Raw genomic sequence first — 14212 nt, 5'->3', positions numbered from 1 at the left:
CCATAGAAGAGGGGAGGAGGGGGATGCAGCTGCAGTTTCTTCCTTAGCAATGCAATATACAGAGGCGAGAACTGTGACATAATCCAGGGACAGCAGGAAAGGAAAAAGCGCCCTGACAAGTGACGAAACACACAGCCCAGCGCCGCAGCATGTTTCAATATAATTTATTAAGACATTCAGCTATGTCTGTCAGTCTACATCCAAATGTACCACTAAAAAAAAATAAAATAAAAATTAAAAAAAGCAAATGAAACCTCTCTAAAATAAAGAGTCACATCATGAGATTGGCAGCGCAACCTCTCTTTACAGCCAATGTATACTAGTATAAATTAATGGTTTTCCGTTTATTTCATATCAAAATTCACATAAAAAATGTTTGTTTTTTGTCGTTTTTTTTTTTCTTCCATCTAAAGCCATAATCAAATGTAAAAAGTTTTAAACACAAACAGGGCAAAAAAGTAATAAAAAAAAGCAAAAAATAAAAATAAAAATATTGTCAAAGTGGTAGCTCTACCGATAGCCGTACTATGGCATTTGCTGAATTTGATCGTACGGTAAGTACTCATTTCCAAAAAGTGCAAATATCGCCATTGTATAACACTGTATTGTTTTCATTAACAGACTGCTGGATGTGCGCCCCTTTCTGTGGAATGGAGCTCATCGCATGGTCACATGGTCACCTGAGCTCCAATTAGACTTCATATAAGGGCAGCACAGAACTGCAGCGTAACACTACCGAAAAGAAAAAAAAAAAAAAAAACATTTGCAGGGTCCATCATAATGAATCTCATTGATGCCCCCATTTTTTTTTTTAAAGTTTTCCCAGATTGTGTATATTTCGAGTGCGAGCAAGTGAGCATGCAAGCGTGCAGCCTCCCTTTTTTCACACCAGCAGAGTCGACCTTCCCCCATGCTTTTAGGTTATTCTCGAAAAAGCAAAAGGACTGTGATTGTTTTTTTTTGTCAGTGTAAACATTGATGGCCTGAAATCCTCCCCGAATAATGAAAAATACAAAAAAAAAAAAAAAAAAAAATTCCCCCCATCATGGAAAGCACCCACCAGCATAAGCAGCGCTCTTGTCCATTGGCAGTGGCTGGCAGCAGTCAGGAGGGATTATTCGGTTAGCTTCTCTTCTTTCGATACTGATTCATTTGGGGGAGGGGGGAAACCTTTGCACATGGGAAAAAAAACTTTGCATACGCTTTGATGAGTGTCAGTGCTAAAGTCCTCACGCCCTCTCCGGGAACTGCAGTATGCTGCATGTGGCAAGGATGGGATTTGGCTTGAAAATGACAAGTCCGAGCCGACAGAGAACCATCAGATCTCCCCACAAACTTTACCACACCCCTCTCTGAAGTCCTCGGCTTGAACAGCATCCGAAAGGCTCCCAAGCCCCCCTGTGTCTTCAAGTAGACTGTCCCCTATGGGCTCTGGATTTGTCTCTGTAGGGTCTATGGTCTGAGTGTCTCTGTCCTGCGTGGACTCTGCACTGCTCTGTTCAGCACCACCTTCTGCAGACGCCGCATTGGCTTCCACTTCCCTAGTGATGTTTTGGGGTTGTGGGTTGGGTACGCTGGCATCAGGTGCGGGGTTGACAGTAGGTCCAGCTTCTGCCCCCGGCTGCTGAGACAGAGATTTTAATTGGCAGTGACATAAGGGACAAGTCTCCTGCACGTACAGCCACTTTTTAAGGCATCCAGCATGGAAAAAATGGCTGCAAGGTGTGATGACTGCCGAATTCATGTCCTGCAGAGAAGGAGAAGGGAAAAGATTGTCAGTAAGAAGTGCTAAATTAGATACTGTAATGGGGGGAATTCTTATATTTTACATGCAAACCGTCAGTCAAAAATAAAGGGTTAAAATCAGCACAAAACACTGATGTAGAAGGGTTGACCAATTTGGACTGGGAATGTATATGAACCATACCATGGTATAATCCTCCTGGTCTGACAGGAGAGATCACATTAGGAGAAGGGGGAAGCAAAGGATGTTCTGTGCTCTGAAAGCTCGCCCCCAGAGGAAAAATGAAGCATTACATACTACACATGTACAGAAAGATCTGGGAGGGTCCAACACCCAGGATCCTCGTGGATTAGAATTTTGAAGTGGCCGCAGCTCTCCCAGAGCACAGCTTACACAAGCCGTGTGACATCACATTCCTCAGTCACATCAACTGATTTCAGCTCAGTCCCATTCAAATGAATGGGCTGATCAGTGATACCAAGCACTACTGCTATACAAATGTACAACACTGTGGTCAGTAAGTAAGTACTGGAGAGGTCAGAGCTCTCACACTACAGCTTCTACAAATAGCTGATCAGCCTGGGGGCCCGGGTGTCAGACCCCTGCCAGTCTTTAATTGGTGACCACTTGTTAGAAAAGGATATAAATTATTTAGCCTGGAAAGCCCCTCCTTTAATGGGCCGTGTCTATAATGCATGGACTTCCATGGACTCTACAAGGGGTATATAAATATGGCGGAGCACGGGAAAGTCTTCAATCACATCTCTTTGTTGCTGTGGAATATATGTTGGCGTTATGTAGGCCACCAAGTATAATATATATGTCTGGAAAGAGCCTAAAGCAGACATACATATATCTATCTGAATATATTGGAAAAAATGTGTGTCAACAATTCAGCCATTCGAATTGTGTTTCCATATTTAATTTGAATTGTTGTTGTGTTGCTGTTTTGTCGATTGTTTGAATTTATGTACAGGAAAATTTGTTAATAAATAATAAAAAATAAAAAATTATCTGATATAAAAAGAGAAAACTGCAGCAGGAGCCTCCCCCTCTTTCTGCAATAAGATGGACATTTCCATGTCTCATCTCTGTACATATCGGAAGATATGCACATGTATGTTGGATTAATTCTAAGAGTCTCTCCACTGAATATTACATTAAGATTTGCAGCAGCAGAAATCTCTGTGTAGTCCCAAAGGGGTTTAAGTGTTCTATAGAAGCCTTTCATTCTGGAAATGAATGGAGGTCCAAGATCATGTTCTACTAGATCTCAGCAAACTGTGGCAGTCTATAGTCTATTTGCATCCCCCTCATGGTACCCACCTGATAGCATATAGAACAGATGTCATTGTGCTGCTCCAGCTGTTCATTGGTGGCTATGGGTAAGGACTTAATCTTATTCACAGCATCCCTGCGCAGCAGAAAACTCTTCCATCCAAGCTGTGCCCGCAGCCAGACGTTATAGTAAGAGTGAATGAAGATGATCATGGATCCCATTACAGTCCACTCGCCAAAAACAGTCTCTGAAACCCCATATGCCACCACGCACAGCGCCACAAGGAATTCCAGCAAGCGGTAAGTGCCGTTCACATAGTAAATGACGTCATCCATGTTCTCCACCGGCTCCTTGCGAAACTCCTCAATCATGAAGAGGACGTAGATGAAGAGAGTGCCCAGGACCTGAGGGGGAAGGGAGAAATATTACAAGAATTCAGGACTTCATCTGCATTTCTAGAACCTACAGGTCAGGAAAGCTGTAGATGTAGTACTAGTGATACAATGCAGTGGCTGAGCACCGCTATGTACAACCTCCATCCGAGTGAAAGGATTAAGGTGTGAAATGAGCCCTCCATCCTGTAACATCATGTGGTGTCTAGTTCCAACACTGTGTGTAGATGAAATCTCTTAAAGAAGTCAGAGCTCAGTTTTTCTGACACAGAGCTCCAAATCCTCTGCATAGAAACTTAGATAAAGCTACCTGTACTCACCACTAGAGGGAAAGCTGTATAGTAAGGGGGACATTCATGAAGTCCTCTGAAGCCTCCTTAGTAGAGATGAGCGAGTAGTATTCGATTGAATACCTTCCCTGCACAGTTATTGGTGTAAAAAAAAACTCCAGGGAAGGTGCATCAAATTTTTACTGCGTTTACCGCGTGATATTCGACCGATTACACCAATATCTATGCAGGGGAGGAATTCGATCAAATACTACTCGCTCATCTCTACTCCTTAGTCTTAGCTCACCGGCAAGCCTTGAGCTGAAGGCAGATTATTTGACAGGCCCTGCTGCCTCATTGCAAAGACAGATTGTCAGACACTTTCCCAAGCAACCAGACTGTCAGACATAACTGAAAAGACCAGCACCAAAGTAGCAGCCTGGTACTAAAGCTGCGCCAAAACCCCCCAAAGAAAACAAACTGGTAGCAGCCAAACCAAGACATTAAGACTGATGCACCGTGCACCAATCTTAACAACTTAAGGACCAGGACAATTTCCTTGGTCCAGGGCCAAGCATTTTCAGGTGTTTTTTTTTTTTGTTTTTTTTTTAATGTAGATTGTGAGCCCCACATAGAGCTCACAATGTACATTTTTTCCTATCAGGGTGTCTTTTTTGGAATATGGGATGGAAATCCATGCAAACACGGGGAGAACATACAAACTCCTTGCAGATGGTTTTATGCCCTTGGCGGGATTTGAACACCAGGACTCCAGCGCTGCAAGGCTGCAGTGCTAAACACTGAGCCACCGTGTGGCCCCTCGCATTTTCAGGTTTTTTGTACTTGTAGTTTTCAGGGTGATCACTTTTTTTTTTCATTCAGGTTATTCAAATAATCTTTGCCTCTTTTCGGTGATACATAGGGCTATTTATTAAAAAGTTATTTTTGCCCCTTTTTATTAATATACAGGAAAATGTACACACTTTTTTTTTCTTATAATTTCTACTAAAACCAACCAAAAAAAAAAACAAAACAACCACTTCCCTCTTCATTAGTCATTTTTATGTAGTGTTGTGTAGCCAGAAGTGGGGCTAGAAACATTGATGTGTTTTTTTTTTTTTGGTTTTTTTTCAATGAACCTATTTATTTTTTATTTTTTTTAGATTGTGCTTTCCCCCCATAAGGTCATAATAAACATTTGGGGCGTCTTAACAGTACTTTTTTTTTTTTTTGCCTGATTTTTCCTGTAACTGGGGATGATACTTTTACCCCAGTTACAGGGGGAAATCCAGCCGCCTAACGTGAACTGAAAAGCTGATTACAGTCCTCTAGGACCAGACAGATTCTGGTCCGAGGGGAGCCCATCGCTGTGTACATAGTGCTTCTCTACAGGAACTCCAGCTCTAGTTACAGCTAACTCCTCACTTCTGCTATTACACGTCCTTGCAGCGTTAAGAGTGGACCGCCCGGACGTATGCAGTCAGCAGGCAGTCTGGAACTGGTTAAAGGAGTTAACCCCAAACTCCAGCCCCAAATCCACAGGATAGGTCATCAAGTGATCTGTCAGGATCTGACACCCAGAATCAGTAAAACGGTCAGTGCACCAAAGACATGTCATCAGTCAACACCCTTTATGAGGGCCATGCAATAAGATCACTTTGTTGCATTGATGCATAAGGATCTGTAGTCCGCACAGCTGAGGTTTAAGAAGAGTCAATACAGAAGAGACAATAGATGCCTTTACCTGCAGAGAAGTGAGGATACTGCTGGATATGATGATCAGGAGCCAGAAGTCCATGTGAAAGAACTGACAGATCATGTACGCCATGTAGGAAGGGAAAACCAGGAGGAACAAGCAGAGGCTGACCGCTCGGAAATGTTTCCAGAGACTCCTGCAGGGTAAGGATATACCAGGTGTAAGTTTAGCCCTGTCACTCACCGGACATGGGCAAATCAAGCCTGTACCTACTTGTCACGAGAAGCTCCCAGAGCCAGGACAATGGGATCAGCGATCTCCAGCATTGACTGCAGGATGGAGGCCACCACTATGAAGAGGATAATGCTCAGGAGGAAAGCGCGGTGGACCACTTGTAACTCTATCAATCCGGTCTGTACAGCAAGGATCAGCAGAGTCACCCCCTCTGTCATCCCCCTAAAGAGAAGACATAAATGATCAAGAGGATATTCACATCGAATGCCCGTGACCCTCCCATGTACATAGACATGATGGTCGCTCACCTGTTCATGGCAGGGTCATTCATAAACGCCCGATATCCTTGCAGATAAAACTTGCAGAGGGTCAGGACTCCAAGTGCCACGAAGGAGACGGTGAAGACCAAGCCAAGGAGAGAGTATGGTGTACTACAACACTCAGCAATACTGTCAAAGCAAAGAATGCAGAAGATAAAAGACAAGTCCACAACTTCAAGATTTACTGCTTAAATTTCTCACCATTTTCATCATCTCTACAGTCAGTGAATGGGAACATCTACACCCCTGATACACTGCAACAAACTACCAAAACTGAACTGTGAATGGATTTCTCTCCCAGGTGATGGTCTGGACACAAACTCTCAGCTATAAGAAAGGTTTTAGGTTCTGTGACTATTCCCATGGACTGACAACACGGAAAAGATCTGGAAAATGCTAAATAATGAAAACACAAAAAGTATATAAATGTGCTAGAGCTTTCCAGAATAAACTTTATTGATACAAACCTCTGAAATGTGCAAAAGAAGAAAATACATCATAAGCGACAGGATATGTCTCACGTGGTCGGGTGCACCCCATCATTGTGTAGCAGACTTGCCATTACCCCGCTAATATGGTGGGATATCAGATGTCTGTGCCCACAGTCACTATGACATAACCGTATGTCTGTTCATATACCATTACCTGGCAGGAAGGGGTTAAACTAATTGCAAATAGAAAAATTGGCAAAGGTAAAGGATCTAATTCCTCATTAACCCCATAACGGCATTACTGAACTCTAAGCTTGCACGCTCACCACCAGCATTACAGGTCTGACCGGCTCCGTTCCCATCTGGTTTGTCAGATGTCAGAATTTCAATGTGGAAAATGAGTGAACATTTGCTATGAAATAAATGGGTCACGTAGAGCACAGGGGCGCATGGAAACCTGGACTGTTTTCTGTCAAAATGCAGGACCACACCACAGATCTGAAGGATTTATGGCTGGAGATGTGATGAGGAGGCTTATAAAGATAAGATTCTGTGAATCCTTAAGGAGCCTCTGACTGGGGGCGAGCGCTTCAGGAACTTATGATGAAGAGTCGGGATTTCTAGTAAGGATTACATCAATCATGTTGTATTTTGTAAACACCCGCAGCATCTAGCACTAGGTGGCAGCACAGAGCCACAGGATAGCGCGCTGATCAGATGGAGTGCGAGACCTCAGCCCTGTCTATGTCCACCTTGGAATGCCAGCTTATGTAAAATCTGCGGAATAAGGAGGAAAAAAAATGTAGGTCATTGTATGACCTACAGTTACAGCCTGTATTATACTCCAGAGCTGAATTCACAATTCTGTCACCTAGAATTTTCCTATAATTTAATAGGACACTGAAAATTGACAATTTTTTTTTTTTTAATGTATATTCACCTTCCCCCTTCACATGACCGTTGAAGCCAATCAGCGGCTTCAACACAACGCCGGAAGAAGGCTTTTAGCGTGCCAAAACGCACGTCGGGTGGGCATCACATACACAGTGATCCTGTCACCTGGCCCTTACTACACCATGGATAAGACATGATGTGTTTTATCTTGTTAGTATTATTTGACTTACAATTGGTAGAAGGTGGTTTCTCATAGTGCAGAGATGCACTAGATGTCTTCAAGGTTAGAGATCTCACTGAATGTTATAGGGATTGGTCTGATATACATATACCACTCTTTGTTTTCTACTAGGATTATAGGTTATGGTAACTAGCTAATCTTGACATATGGCAACTAGGGCTTTTGCTCTTATAAGTTGTTTTTCCATTTTTTTCGGATTAATTACGATTTTTGGATGTACATCTGTCCCTGGATTGGTATTTTTTGCTGTGGTGACATATTGTAAGGATCCCAGTCTGTGTGGACTCTTTGTATAACGTATTATTGTTCGTCCTATGTATGTATAAAATTGTGTTTTTATTGATATGTATGGTTTCTTTCTATATACTGTTTATATATATGGCGAGTGTCCTACCTACCTGGTTTTTCCAGTCTCGTGTATTCTAGTTGCTATATAGTAAGGACACGTTTTGTTCAAGAGGGCTGGATTACCTGAGAGTGTTTACGTGTTTTTGCATTTCATTTGACTCTTGTGGTGTGCTATGTTTGTGTTGTATTTACGGAAGACGACCTAAGAGATGTCACTGGAGTAGAAGAACCGGGAGGCGCGGGAGGACACCGGAGCAATGGGGACAGGTGAGTATCATTTTTATTTCTACTGCCCCCAGCTGACAAACTTTAAAAGGGTTTTCCATTTTTGCCTGGTCAACCCCTATAAGCTATGTAATGTCAGAAGGGCGGTGTCAGGCAGGGGGCGTGAGTCAGAGATCCAATCAGAGGCAGCCAGTGTCAGAGGTCACACCCCTTGTCTACTCCTGTCTGACACCGCCCTCCTGACAATACAGAGCCTAAATATCATACCAGGCACCAAAACTAACTGCATTGATTGCTTGGGAATGGTGGGGGTTAGAGAAAAAAAATCCAACTGTACAAGAATCAGCGGAGGGACGGCTAGTAAAAGATGTAAAGAGCTGTAAGATGTAAAGTCCTCTTTAATTGAAAGCTAATTAGGCTGTCAGGTAGGAGGTCCCAGGACCGCCCACCTGGCAGTAGAGAGAATAATAATTAGTATATTGGTGGCTGAAATGATAACAGCTCGGGAATGGTGGTGTTTAAAGAAATAATTCGAATGGCACCTATTGAATTTATGAGAAAAAAAAAAAAAAAAAAAAAAGAGTTGGAGCTGGTGCAGGTGGTGAGAGGCGCTTTTTAAATCTATATTCATGCAGGAGATTATATGTTATAAACATATATAAACCACTTGCGGCCTCGTTTGGACCCTGAAGACCCCAGAATTTTATTAAGTCCCCATTTATGCATTTTGAATGCCCTGGGAACGTAGGGCTTTTTTTTTTTTTTTAAGTTTGCAGCATGCTGCAGAAAAATATTAAATAGTCTGCAAAATATATTGATATATGATAAATTGACCTGCATAAGTTATTAAATGATGGCATCCGCTCAGCTTATAATAACATGCCATGTACGATCATCTGCAGAATATCTCTGGAATGTGATAAGCTTTCCAAGTCAATGAATGACTAAGTAGCATTCCAGCCCCACATCCGAGGTCTGCGTCTGACAGGTCACTTATGTTATCTGCGTTGCATCAGCCGCACCCTAGCAACCCATGTAAATATAAGGCAGGTTATCATGATGGATAGAAGCAGTGACATCAGGAGGACCCTGGACAAGTCTTCTTACCAAGTGGTTTGGCTGAACATTAAGTACATGGGTTGAGTAGCTGCATCTGACAGCTGTATACACACTGTACACTATCTATTTAATGCATTGCAATTAGATTTATAAAAGAAGAAAAAAAAAGAAAAAGCACCTTGGCTGCTGCACATGTCTATGGAAAAACAGTGGCACCAGCTACTGGGCACAGCGGCCATGTGACGTGACATCACATCAGAGGTCAATGACCTACATATAATCTGAATACATTACTTTATTAGTCCAGAGTTATGATCACAATTCTCTTGGCTGCAGAATTGTCCATAACAGTACCTAAAATACAATGAAGGGGGTGTCACACCTCATAAAGTGATGTCATGTTCCTAAGAAATGCCATGATGGGGAGGATGTGACCTTCAGAGACCCACTGATCCTCAGACAGAAGGGGGTACAGTGCTGATGTAGTGTAGCTTCCCCTTCTAAATGCAAAAACGGACATGAATGGATGGCCCTCCGTTCACAGAGATCAATATTCAAAAAAAAGAATCCGTCATACTTGTATTTGTCCCAAAAAAAAAAAAAAAAAAATTACACAGATCCATTTGCTTCCTTTTTAACATTGATGTATATGTAAACGGCTGGCCATCTGTCCATGGAGTTTTTTTTGCATTTTTTTCCCCGTAGAAATTGTATTTAACCCCCTAGAAGAGTCTTTGCTCCCAATTGTGTCTTCTATACTGATTTCTAGGCCATTATCTTATTAGTCAGACCCCTACCGATCAGATACTGATGACCTATCCCCCTATGGATTATATTGGTATAAAAAACGCTGTTGGGGCCAGGAAACAACCAGACCTATTTATCACTTACTGACTAAATTCCCTATCCTTGCATGTGGAGGGGGGGGGGGGGTATGTGGCCGGTCTGCGTACTGCCCACTTCCATTCATTTCTATGGGAGCGTGCTATTCGAAAAGGCTGTTTCAAATAGTGTTCGCTCATCTCTACAGGGTATAAAAAGTATATTCTGCATTCAGAGACTCAATTTATTTATTTTTTTTGTTAAACATAGCTGCCTGAGGGATGGGTTTTACTGGGGTGAGTTTTAGGTTTTATTAGTACCACTTTGGGGCACTTTTTGACAAATCTAGGAACAAAAACAAAAATAAATAAAAACACCATTCCATAGCATTACATTCCGGAAGTATTACAATGACAAGCAATGCCTCTTGTGTGAACTAATAGGGACATGCTGATGGAAGACATGGGGGCATTTGTTAGGTCTGGACTACTATGGAACCGCATAGGCAACCCACAGTGGACAAACAGAGCAACACAAGAAGTCCCCTCCCCTGCCAGGATGCTATGGGTATACTGGGCACTACCCATAAGATCATTACAGTGGATATGATACAAGACTTAGAAACCAGTTACAGATACAGATCAGACATTTGCCATAAAGGGAATAAAAGGACAGTACATGTTTTGAACACACTAAGAAGATTTGCAGGCCACTGAACATCTTATGAACATAAAATACCTCTGCAAGATCCAGCAAAAAAATATGAAATAAAAATTCAATGGTAAAAACAGACATGAGGACATTCCCATGTTTCAATCCACTACAGTTTTTACAGTCCTACAGACTTGAAATGTAAAAAGGGGTTGTAATATTTTGGTGCTGGATCTTATAGAAGTACTTTGGGAAAACATCCTAAGGCATCACAATACACTCCGGAAACACAGTCCGTACGAGGGCCATAGCTCCTGGACTGACCACAGCCATGTACATAGTGAGATATGATGCAGTGAGCACTTGATTGGAACGATCCCTACTGTACTAGACTGACACCTTTATAGGTACAACAGCGGTTGGCCTATCCACGAGCTCACTGCTTATCGCTCTATGATGCAGCAAATCCCATGCACGTGGTAGTGGTCAGTCTGAGAAATACGGCCATATGGACTGAGTTTCCGGGATGGAATATGGTGTGCCATGAGGCCTCAGCATGGGGACCACCAAGTTCTACTATTTTGGTGCTGAATCACATGGCGATGGTAGGGAAGGTGCCTTGGATGATCTGACTTTGCATAGTTTCTCCCTTACGCTGGGGCCACAGTCACAGAGTTATCCATTTACATAGTCACAAGCAGATAACCTACGGCTATATAGAGGATATAAACAAATCCCATCCACACACTGGTGAAAATGACACCTTACGCTGTTGGTTTTGACCCTGTGGCAAGTCAAACTTATGCTGGAGTTTTCAATTTCTACAATGCAAAGGTTGATAACCAGCCCAGCCAAAGGCTATGGCCTATGGCAGAACCCCCCCCCCCAAAAAAAAAACAAAAAAAAAAAACATACAACTTCAGCTTTTTGCTGTAGTCAGACCCGCTATGTGTGTACTTAGCTTTAAAAGTGAACATACCTTGTAAGAAAAAGGAAGAGGAGTCTCTCCCGGGAGGTCGGTTGGTCGCGTGTACTGAAATATGTGTAGATTTGAAGTGCAAACAGGACCAGCCAGAAGACCATGAACAGGACTGGGACCACAAGCTGATTCCAGAGAGACATTCCCAGCGCAAGGAGGCCGTAGACTTCCACCACCTGTGAGCGAACAATACAGATCCTATTACTTAGCTGTCCTACATTGCTGCAGGGGTCTGCACTTTGTTGTAAAACTACAACCCTCATTCTGTTTGCTCAAATATGTTGGGAGTTGTAGTTTTAGATCAGCTGGAGAACATTAACCCCTTCCCGCCGAGCGCATTTTTCGATTTTCATTTTTCATTTTTTGACGCCATATTCTGACACCCGTAACTTTTATACTTCCATGTACGGGAATGTATAGGGTGTCTTTTTTTGTGGGGCTGGATGTGCTTTTCAGTTCTACCATTTTGGGGAATTGCTTTTGCTTTGATCATTTTTTTATTCAAATTTTTATTAGATGTCAAACAGTGAAATAACAGCGGTTTGGCACTTTTGACTTTTTTTCCCGCTACTGCGTTTACCGTATAGGAAAAATATTTTTATAGAGCGGGCGATTTCAGACACAGGGATACCTAATGTGTATGTATTTCTCAGTATTTAAGTACTTTTAAATGTGTTCTAGGGAAAGGGGGCGATATGGATTTTTAATACTTAAAAAAAAATTACTTTTTTTTTTTTGCATTTATTAAACCTACTAGGAGTCTTGAACTCCAGGGCATCTGATCATTAATGCAATGCATTACAATGCTAATGAATTGTAAAAAAAAAAAAAAAAGTCATTTCTTTTGCAGCCTGCAAAAGAAAAATCACTGCTGACAGGCTGGGGGGCCTTTACAAGGCTCCCAGCTGTTATGCCAACGTGACGTCGGCCCTGGAGCTTGCTCCAGGTGTCGGTGATGACCGGCAAAATGGCGCCTCGGTCAGCTTTGTCCTAGGCACCAGAAAGGTTAATGCCCACGATTGGTGCGCGCACCAACCATGGGTATTAGCGCATGGTGTCTGCTGTATGAAACAGTAGACACCAGGTGGTTGCCCGGTTCCCGCCATAGTTGAACACTCAGCATCCGCTGTACTATTACGGCGGATGTCGGGAAGGGGTTAAAAGGGTTTTCCCACAAAATCAAGCTATCCATTATCCATAGAATCAGGATAACATACTGATTATTATTATTATTTATTTTTTTAAGCTTTACAGATATTGACAGTCACTACAACCTACGTTCCCTATCAGTATGTCTTTGGAGTGTGGGAGGAAACGGGAGTACCCAGAGGAAACCCACACAAACACGGGGAGAACATACAAACTCCTTGCAGACGTTGCCCTTGGCAGGAATCGAGCCAAGGACTCCAGCGCTGCAAGGCTGCAGTGCTAACCACTGAGCCACCGTGCTGCAGATCAGTGGGGGTCCAATTGCTCTGACCCCAACTGATCAGACAACAGGGACTTTCAACCCCCATTCTAAATGGAGAATTGGTAAGGCAGCGTATGCAAAGCTCCATTCATTTCAGTGGGAGTGTCAGATAACTGAAATGCTATGTCCAGTGCTCCTAATGTAATGAATGGAGTGGCACACGCACTTCCCAACCACCACTCAATCCACGACATTGGATAAAACTCACTGATCTGCAAGTATGGATAGGGGATAACTTGTTTTCGTGGATATCGCCATCTGCATATCACAGTGTAAAGATGAACCATCACCGATACAGAGTTGTAGTGTACGCTGCCACGTCTTCCATCTGAAATAACCCTTTAGTATTACAAAAGTGCAGCGGCAGCTCTTTAGGTTAAAGGTTAATAGCCTAAGTCTTCCAGAACGTTGATCTTTTACCTGAACAAGCTCTCTGTATGCAGACTTGGCAAGATTAAAGGGCACCAGCAGGTTGGATGCCAAGAAGTAAAGCACTTCGAGTCCAGTGAAAATCATGGCAAACTTGTTAATGACGACAATGGTCTCGATTGGGACAAGGCAGAGGCGAGCCAGCAGGGGGAGCATATGAGCTGAGAAAAGCCAGATCTGCTTTGTCTTCATCACACAGGAGCACAGGGTACAGACGACCAGCTGGCCTGTAACATAATAATGTCACAGTGACAGTCAGATTGACCATTCATGAAGTGACAACAACAAAATTTTCAAGCTTGTGTGTAATTGTAAAATTTCACAAATTACCAGTCTGCACAAAAAACAAAGTACAAAGCTTTTGGGGTACCTAGGAGATTTTTCTTAATGTCAGGTTATCACGAGAGAAGAGATTGTTGGGGGTCTGACTGCATATGAACAGGGGTTCTGGGTGTTCTCATTTGAATAGAGCAACGTGCATGTCTGCAGCGCCCAATTCTATGGGATCCCAAAGCATAGCAAAGCACTGAACTCTGCGTCCAATAGAAATACCGTAACTGAAGTTGGACTAGGGACCTTTACTCCCGTGATCTGCCGTGATCCCAGCGGTCAGACCCCACTGATCAGACAGGATAGGCGATTTGTGATACAAAGATCACAATTTGTGGTACAAACCATTTAAAAGGGGTTGTTCCTGAAGTCATCTCTTATTTAAGATATTATTCAAG

At 42.7% G+C, this 14212-nt stretch overlaps 1 protein-coding gene across 1 annotated transcript in view; it reads right to left on the bottom strand.

Annotated features, from left to right (window-relative positions):
• Positions 1-204: 204 nt before the first annotated feature.
• Positions 205-14212, bottom strand: part of RNF145 (ring finger protein 145) — a 28195-nt gene continuing 14187 nt past the window's right edge. The window contains exons 5-11 of the mRNA XM_075274862.1: positions 13476-13711; positions 11585-11760; positions 5923-6063; positions 5654-5836; positions 5429-5576; positions 3071-3427; positions 205-1747 (exon numbers count right to left, since the gene is read on the bottom strand). Coding sequence (XP_075130963.1) covers positions 1319-1747; positions 3071-3427; positions 5429-5576; positions 5654-5836; positions 5923-6063; positions 11585-11760; positions 13476-13711 — 1670 coding nt within the window. The 3' untranslated portion in view covers positions 205-1318. The remainder of the gene's footprint in view (positions 1748-3070; positions 3428-5428; positions 5577-5653; positions 5837-5922; positions 6064-11584; positions 11761-13475; positions 13712-14212) is intronic.

The sequence above is a fragment of the Leptodactylus fuscus genome, chromosome 5 (genome assembly GCF_031893055.1).
Source record: "Leptodactylus fuscus isolate aLepFus1 chromosome 5, aLepFus1.hap2, whole genome shotgun sequence".
In the NCBI taxonomy this organism is placed as follows: Eukaryota; Metazoa; Chordata; class Amphibia; order Anura; family Leptodactylidae; genus Leptodactylus; species Leptodactylus fuscus.
The sequence above is the reverse complement of the archived record's forward strand: the minus strand, read 5'-3'. Positions and strand labels throughout refer to the sequence as shown.